The 8,745-nt window shown below is 43.1% G+C and overlaps 1 protein-coding gene across 2 annotated transcripts in view; it reads right to left on the bottom strand.

The window, feature by feature from the left end:
• Positions 1–293: 293 nt before the first annotated feature.
• Positions 294–8,745, bottom strand: part of CARMIL1 (capping protein regulator and myosin 1 linker 1) — a 1,033,060-nt gene continuing 1,024,608 nt past the window's right edge. For both annotated transcript variants that reach the window (XM_078687906.1, XM_078687907.1), the window contains one exon: positions 294–548. In XM_078687906.1, coding sequence (XP_078544032.1) covers positions 403–548 — 146 coding nt within the window. In that variant the 3' untranslated portion in view covers positions 294–402. The remainder of the gene's footprint in view (positions 549–8,745) is intronic.

The following is an 8,745-nucleotide window of genomic DNA, read 5'->3' as shown; positions in this document are numbered from 1 at the left end:
ACAATGTGCAGTTTCATTTAGAAAGAATATGTATTGGTACCATGAAGATTTTGATGCATGTATATCCCCATTTACAACACATTCTATGCTGTACAGTGTGTTAACGTTTCGGGTGAATGACACCCAGTTAAAGGGTTATAAAGCCCTTGAGAAGAGCAAACATTGTAAAACACCTCCATCAAGGAGGTGCAAGATACAATACAGTACATATACAATAGGTTTTAGACTTTAACAAATGAATAAAAGACAATATTTGAAATAAACTAGGACAAAACAAAAGACCAAACAAATGAACATTGTTCTCATTGTATTGTTGACTTAGTATCAGCAATCGCGCAGGCGAGCTCTGTTAACTAGAAAAGAGTCCATTCACTTGCTAATACAGTGATTATTTCTTAGGCTTTATTTATCTGCTTCTTCGCCAGAGTCACTGGATTTGCCTCCTTGTTGGCCATCAGTAGTTGTAAATTTCATTCTTCCTTCCTGACTCTCGAGTTGTGGTCCTGGGCTTCTTTTTGGACACGCCTCAAACATGGAAGCAGGACGCACTATACATTTCAGAGGAATAATAACAGATAAAGATGTGTTGTTAATAACTTTCAACATCAGAAACAATGACACCAAGAACAATCTCCAGCCGATCACGCACAAAAAGAGAAAAAAAAACTAAAATTACCCATATTTTGCACCTTATACAAATATGTTCTTATGACATTTAAAAAAATGTAAAGTTGCTTTGAAGGCAGTAAAGGTGTCATATGGCGGATGTAATATGTGTTACAGCAACATGGCACAGTGAGTTAACCAGGTACTTATCACGTCAGTGTGTGACCAGCAGGGATTAAGTTTGAAAACCAGCATGGCCAACTCAGCCTTTCTTTTTTTCAAAGTATGAAAATGGAGTAACCTTTGACTAGTTATTAGAAAAACTTTTGACAGGAAGAATTGACATGGTAATGAGGACATCATGATTCATATTAGATAATGCCATGGACCAATGGAACATAATTGACTGGGAGGATGAGGCAGACTCGGCTTCACGCCAGATGGTATGCATTGTCAGGGAAGTGGCCTTCGTTCCAACTATGGTACCAAGTATGACTGACTGCTATGAGGTAAAAGATCTAACAAAGGCCTGGAACTAATTAACTTAAACTTTTACAAGATAACACTGGAGGACAAGGGCAAGCCTACAGTTAGTAAAAATTTATTCAAGTTGATAGATAAATTAGCAAGCTGAACAATCAGTGTTTTCCCGGTCACACTACAAAATTCTGATAGAAAGCGAAAAACTAAGCAATTATAAGATGTAGCTATTTTGTGAACTCATTTGCAAACAAAGCACAGCTGCAGCTGCATATAAACATGGCAATGTATTATATATGGACAAAGTACCCCCAGCCATTATTATAAGGATACAGCATGTCACTGAGGAGTTATATAATAATATAGAGGGGAATGAAGCCTGAAGGTGAATTCCTTTATAAGGTTATGGAACTCCACGGTGATTTGTAATATCCATATCATGTACGGCGGGGTGTACTTTATCCCATATAAAATATGGTCACACCATCACCTTTCCTACAAACCAATTAAATCCTTGATGTGTAGCTCTTTGATAAGAAAGAAAGAGCATATTTGCAAACATGCAAAATAAAAATAGAACCTCTAGTGCAAAATTAAACACATCAAAAACCTGTTAGATATTTGTTGCAAAACATATTAGAATCCGTTCAATATAGTTTTTATAAGCTGTCATAGGTTAGAATGTGTAGAAACATGTAGACATGCTCTATAATTATCTAAGGTGTGCCAAAATTAAAAATAAATTTCGGTATGTCACTGTAACCTAGAAAAACAGCAGGAGAGAGAAAAGCAACATTTTATTGTTGTTGCTTTAAACAGCTGTTCTGTGACCAGAGGTCTTTTTTTATTTTATTTTTAATAATCGGTGACTAGGAGCTTTACAAGTTACTGATTATAAACAAATTAGATATGGGTATTTATACAGGGATTTCGGAATCCCATTTATAATAAATATTCTTGACAGGTTGAAGTCCAAACCATTATGCTCTGAGTAGACTGTGACCATCTCTCCACCGAAGCAGACATTTATCTAGTTTTGTGGAACAGTTTTGAAGTAGACTAAGTCCTGAAACAGTAATTTGACAGATGATCTAGTCCTTATTTAGTCATTTTTTTTTTTTTATAAACCTTTATTTGTATAGAAAGGATTTACAAAGCTGGGCCTACAACCAAACTGGCCGGCCACGATACGAGAAAGCAGTCAAGAAATCCAGAATGAAAGGTACAGAATCAATCGTAAAGGAGCGCGTTCAATACAATCTTAAAAAGGGGGGAGGAAAGAGGATCTAGACGGCCAGCAAACAGGAGCAAAGAAGGTTAATTTTATAACGTAGCAATAAGGAGTACGACAGGCTCAGCGACAACATAGAGGAATCCGGATCCCCAAAACAAATCATTGGCAACAAAAAGGCTAGAGGGCAGCAATGCAGGAGTATCAGCACTGTATACATCGGTATAAAAACAGGTGCGGTGAACACAAATCAATATGCAATTACTAGCAACTTTGCACACCCACCACCCAGTAGCACCTTGGAAATAGAACAAAGGGGCCGGAATAGCGACATCACCAAGACTGACCCGTCATACTAACCTTAGGAGAGAAGGAAAAAAAAGGGGGGGGGAGGAGAGGGGGGAAAGAAAGAAGAGAAGGAAAGGAAAACACAGACTGAAAGAGAAGAATGCCTCGCCGAAACAAGCGCCCCGTAGCGAGGAACACATAAAAGAACAGAAATATTAGCAACGAGGAGGGCATGGGAGTCGCAATGGAAAGCAGCAGAACTATGAAAAGAAGAACAGCGACGTTACAGACCCCACCCCAACAATACCACGGAAGGCAAGGACAGACGCGGCACTCCAATAAAGAGACACAAAAGGGCCATAGAACTGAAGAAAATAAAACATCAAAGAAGACCCAACCCACCCATCCCACCCAGCACCCCTGCAGAAGGCTACGGCCTACCCTCCAAACAGCGCGCCTGTCGCCCTAAACCAGAACCCGAAATGTAGTAGAGACAAGAGAGAAGAGGAATAAAGAGACAAAAAGAAGAACATGAAAACAAAAGTAATAAAGGGGAGGGAGGAGCAAGAGAGCAGAAACAAATACGGTCGGCCACAGCCCTCCGCCCAACCATACAACCATATTACGTGTGAATCAGAACGACACGACTTCGAGCGCCATAGAACTTACAGGGGGGTCTCCCACGGCACTATGAATATGAGCCACTGCGCCACGAATCCGTACACCATTAATCCACCGGGAGCCGTGCATCTCACCCCAGTCCTTTCCTAACCACAATTACCACCCACCACATGACAGTGTGAAGCGAGCAACACGATGCGAGGCAAGCACACAAATGAAAATAAGTACGATAAAGACATAGGCCAGGGAGGTCAGTCGGTAGGCAAGTGAACAAAAGTTCAAATAGGCAGTTCAAATGCCTCAGTAATAGCAACAAGGGCAGTAAAAGACAGGAGTTCAGTCTCGCTGTTCGAAGAAGCGGGGGTTTCCCAGCAAAATAGAAACACGACCTCACCAAGGCAAAAACACGCTGCAGTTCACCATTTTTCTCAGGCATCCGGGGAGGATCGGGCCCCCGCACGACATCCAAGTCCCCAAACTCCAAACATCGAATAGCAGGAGGTTCCAAAGCCACCGGCCTGCAGACCCATCGATGAACAGCGGCAGCACCCCTCGTAGCGACCGAGGGGGGCGAGGCAGTGGCATCACTGAGACAAGAGGGGAGCATGAAGAAGCGTCCACCCAAGATGGCGGCGGACCGCAACGAGTCTCCAAGAGCACCGGGGGCCAAGGCCGCGTGCCAGGATCGCAGGGCATCGAGAACGTCTCCAATCGTAGGCTCGTGCACACATGTCCATGTCCCCGTGCAGTCCAGTAACCCAAGACCGCCATCACGAGGAAATCCACAGCCCAAGTCGTCGGCAGCCATTTTGTAAGTTCAGCCTCCTCACCCCCCTCAGCGACTCCCGGGACAGTTCACAAATGCGGGCCTTTACAGATATCCAGGGGGCCCAGCAATGGCTGCCTTGGTGCAGAAAGGAGAGCCGCCCAAGGCGGGGGGCCGCCCGTATTATCGCCGGCGCTCCTCACAGACAGAGCCCGAGCGCGAGGGTCCAGGGTCGATGGACGGAGCAGTGGCGGATGAGGATCAGCGGGATGTTCACACAACGGCTCTCGCCAGTGGCTCAGTCTCTCTCGGCCGGGGCCGACGGTCACCACAACGCCAGGCCGGATCCAATAGGCGAGGCCCCGGTCTCAGCACCACGAAGGCCCGGGTCCCCTCGGGGGGCACAACTTCGGAACCGCAGCACGCCGGAGCTCCCAGTTCAAACGGTGAGTAAGAACGAAATGTTGCGTTGCTATTTCTTCGAAAATATGTCGTCTCTGGGCAGGATATGCAGCAGGATATGCGAGTCAGGCCAGAGGGCTGACGGAGCCGAGCTACAAGGCGACCATTACGCTCGCGAGCTTGGCTCCTCCCCCTATTTAGTCATTTTGGATGACCTGCTAGATGGGCTCACAGACAGAGTTGGTTGTCTGCCATCTCTTGCAGGCTACTATACCTGTGTTGCAACCAATTATAGGTCACACTTTGAAATTTTAGCAAGACCAAATAAGCATCCCATCATACAGAAGGTGGTACATTGAGTACCACTTAATTTGGTAACAGTAATCCCCGTTATTCATAGTGCTTAGAAGTTGCAAAATTGTGTCACAAAGTGCTCTAGAAATTTGTTGTTAATATTATTATTATTATGGTAGTATTAGTAATAGTAGCAGCATTGTTATTATATTGAAATTCCGAATCAGATCATAATAAGTTTGCAGTGTCTGTAATTGAACATTTTAGCTAATAACTCTGACGCCTTGTTCCGTCACATTAAACATTTTCTTTTTTAATGGGCATTTCTTGGCACCACAACAACCAAAAAATGTGTCCTGTAACCAAGCATAGATCAACTTTATGGACAGGATGTCTGGACTGATCTATGGTCTATGAGCGACTGTGGGGAGCCCACCTTTAGCAGCCGGTCAATGAGGTAGGGGACTAAGTGTGCTTCTGACCTTTGAAGATGGGAAGCGACCACCGCTATTACCTTAATAAAAGCCTGAGGGGCTGAAAGCAGCACAATAAACTGAAAGTGTTCCTGGCCCACCTTTAACCTAATGTGGGATGGCAGGACAGCTATATGGAAATGCATATCCTGCAAGTGAAAGACTCTATCAAGGTTCCTGGGTGTAGAGCTGACAGGTTCAGAGCCAGAATGAGCATTCTGAACCTGTGCTTGCTCAGAAAGGCGGTCTGCGGGCATAGGTCCAATATATGCCTGAGGCCTCCATCCTTCTTTGGAACTCAAGTAGCATCCTTTTCCCTTCTCCATCCCTGGCTTGATGACACACTTGGACAAAAGAAGACTTCTATGTGCATTCGGATTATGGAGTGATCCTCCAAATGTAGTCCTGGTGTGTGAGGAAGATAGTGAGGGGAGGAGATGAATGGCATAGCTCCTTCAGATAATTTGTAAGACACACCTATTCAACAGGATGGATCTCCATCTGATGAAGTGCTGCTTTGGGCCTCCTACCAACGAGGCTGTAGCGTGCTCCCCAGCCTGGGTATCCACTAATGACTGTGCCACACACAGAGCTTAGGATAATAGGTCTTTATTCATCTATGTGTAAATGCAAAACCAACATTCTACACCTGCATTCACTTCACTCCACTCTAACACTTATGTCACAATTTTACGGAGTCCATCAGGAGCCAAAAGAGTTCAGTCATTACTATCTCACAAAACACTGCATCTCCCCCTTTGTTAAATAAAATTTCTTTTTTTACAAATGTATACAATCATGGGATTTCAATGAGTCTTTGTAGTGCTTTGATCATATGTCCCAACGTGTCTTCAGAAACTGGGGGCGGGCAGTCGAAGGGTAAATGATCTGTGTTGATGATGTAGGAACAACAGCAGTAAGGGGGTCTTCAATTGCCCTCTTAGACCTAGTCTCAACATTGACATTGATGTCTGACGACAGATAAGTCACTTGTTGGAAATGTGAGGAATCTCTTGTAATGGACTTACTAGGATGTTGACCTAATTCAAAACAAGATTCCCCTCCCGAGCAGGAAACAAATTTATATCATCGAGAAGTTAGTCCAGAAAAATATCAGTCCAAATCTTGTAAGTTAGTATTCTTTATTTTCTCATCACACATGGCTCATAAGATAAGATTGGCATTGTTGGTATAGCCAAGATGTAGCCTACATCTTGGCTATACCAACTATGCCAATCTGCTTATATGAGCCATGTGTGATGAGAAAATAAAGAAGAATACTAACTTACAAGATTTGGACTGATTTCTTGATGATATGCATGTGTTTTCTGCTCAGGAACAGAATCTTGTTTTGTATTTGTTCTTTGTGTACCTTTGGTCACAGAGAATTTCTTAGATATGTGGGTGGCCGTCTCCTAGCTGTTCCCTTGAGCACACGTTAGATACTACTGGTATTCTGATTATGATAATGGTATTGCGCAAGGTCTAACCTAGCCATGTTCCAATTTTACATAGGATGTTGACCTTTCACCATGGGTCCTGAGCTGGTCTTAAAATGAAGGGGCTCAGCATCGAAGGTAGCATCAGATTTTCGTTTTCCAAATTGATGGACAAGCACTCGATCTCCTCTGCATGTCGACACTGGTCTGCATAGGCCCTCCTTTTGATTCTACGACCCAAATCTCTGATACAAGTTTCTTCCTCAGTACTTGATCTTCTGTTAGTCCATTGAGGTGACTTGGCCGTCAAGGCTCTCTCAAACACCAATGTTGCAGGGCTTTCACCCATGGTCGAGTGAGTGGTTAAACGGTAAGCTCGAAGAGTAGTATTCAATACAGTGTTAAGGTTGTGCTTTACCAATACAGCACAATAAACAGCTTTCTATTGAGTACTCATGAAAAATTCAACAAGGCCATTGGCCTGTCGCCAAAGAGGTGTGTTCTTCTGATGCTTCATATTAAGATGACTGAGAAAGTCTCTGAATTCTTGACAGTTGAAAAATTGACCGTTGTCAGATATTTTAGATTGCAGGAACACCCCATGTAGCGAAGATGCCATCTAATCTCTTGTTGACTCTTGAGTGATGGATGAGAGATCTTCTAATAATGGAAAACAGGAGTATTCATCACCAAACATCAGGTGAAGTCCATTGTCAAGAGGACCAAAGAAGTCAATGGCAATTCTTTCTAATGCATGTTTTGCCAACTCTGACATGTTTAAGGCATGTTGAGTGGTTTTTGATGAAAGGCAGTTGCATATATGACAGGCCTTCAATTCTCTTTTAACTATCTCATAGAGATGGGGAAACCAGACTCGGTATCAGAGAGCATGTTTTGTGGCAACGATTCAACAATATCCTTTATGGGCCACTTCAATTTTCCATTGTCACAGACTCTCTGAAATAACAACTCTGAACCTCTCAGGATAATGCCTTCTTGAGTAACAGACAATTCATCTTTGATATTTTTAAACTTTTGGTATTCACGGTTACCGATAAGAGGTCAAGTGTGCGGGTTCCACGATTGTTGTCTAATAATGTCTTTCAGTTTTAACATCTTGACTTGTGGCCGAGACAATTTGTTCCATTAAAATGGCAGCTGGTGTTCTTGATTTCACAATGACACTTATGTAGGCTTCAGTTGTGTTGGTAGTGGTACCATGGTACTTTAGAGGCACTTGTAAGAAATAGTCAGCAGGGTTTTGATCTTTCTCTGGATGGTGCACAATTGTGTAGTTGTATTCTTGTAATTGTAGACACCAACGTTCAATGCAAGCAGGCATCTTGGTCTTTGGACTGCAAAGATGGTCAACAACGCTTGATGATCCATCACAAAAGTGGAAGGCTTTCCATATAAGAATATGTGGAAATGTTCACAAAGTCACACCACTGCTACATTTTCTTTCTCAGGTTGTGATTAAGCACGGTCAAATCCCCAATATGTCTTCGGGCATTTAGGTGTCTGCTGTTCTGTGCAGGGATTGAGCCTAACCTGCCGGGGCTAGCGTCAACAACAACCTCTGTATGAAGCTTTGGATCAAAGTATGCCAATTAAGTAACATTCATGTGACCAATTAAATTAAACATTATTTTTTGCTAAGCCTCTCAACAGAGCACATACGGTGGCAAAGTCTTGTAAATATAAAGAACACTAGCTGGCCATGCCAAGGAATGAACTTAACATAGAAACATCTTGTGGGGACTTGCAGTTGAGAATTCTTGCTTGCACTTTAGTTGGATTAGGGTTCATGCCCCCATCAGAAAAGATACGACCAAGTATACAACACACTTGCATGGTAGCTTTACTGTGCTCCTTTTATGTAGCTACAAAAAAAAATGTCTTAACTACAAATAAAGCACACACAAGGAGATAATGAACAGAGTTCTGAAACTTTTCAGACACTCACCCCAGTCAGTTTGAAACCCTGAAACCGGTCCAAGCATGCTTGTTTCTGGTCCAGAGAGGACCTGGCTTGGCAGATCAGGTTGGAATGTTCCCATGAGACACAGGGTCAAGACTGATTTGCATATCGCCAGGTCTAAACTGCAGTGGCATAGTGAGCAAAAGAATGATGGATTTAACCCA

The sequence above is a fragment of the Lissotriton helveticus genome, chromosome 4_1 (genome assembly GCF_964261635.1).
Source record: "Lissotriton helveticus chromosome 4_1, aLisHel1.1, whole genome shotgun sequence".
Lineage (NCBI taxonomy): Eukaryota > Metazoa > Chordata > Amphibia > Caudata > Salamandridae > Lissotriton > Lissotriton helveticus.
This window is presented reverse-complemented; position numbering and strand designations above follow the sequence as displayed.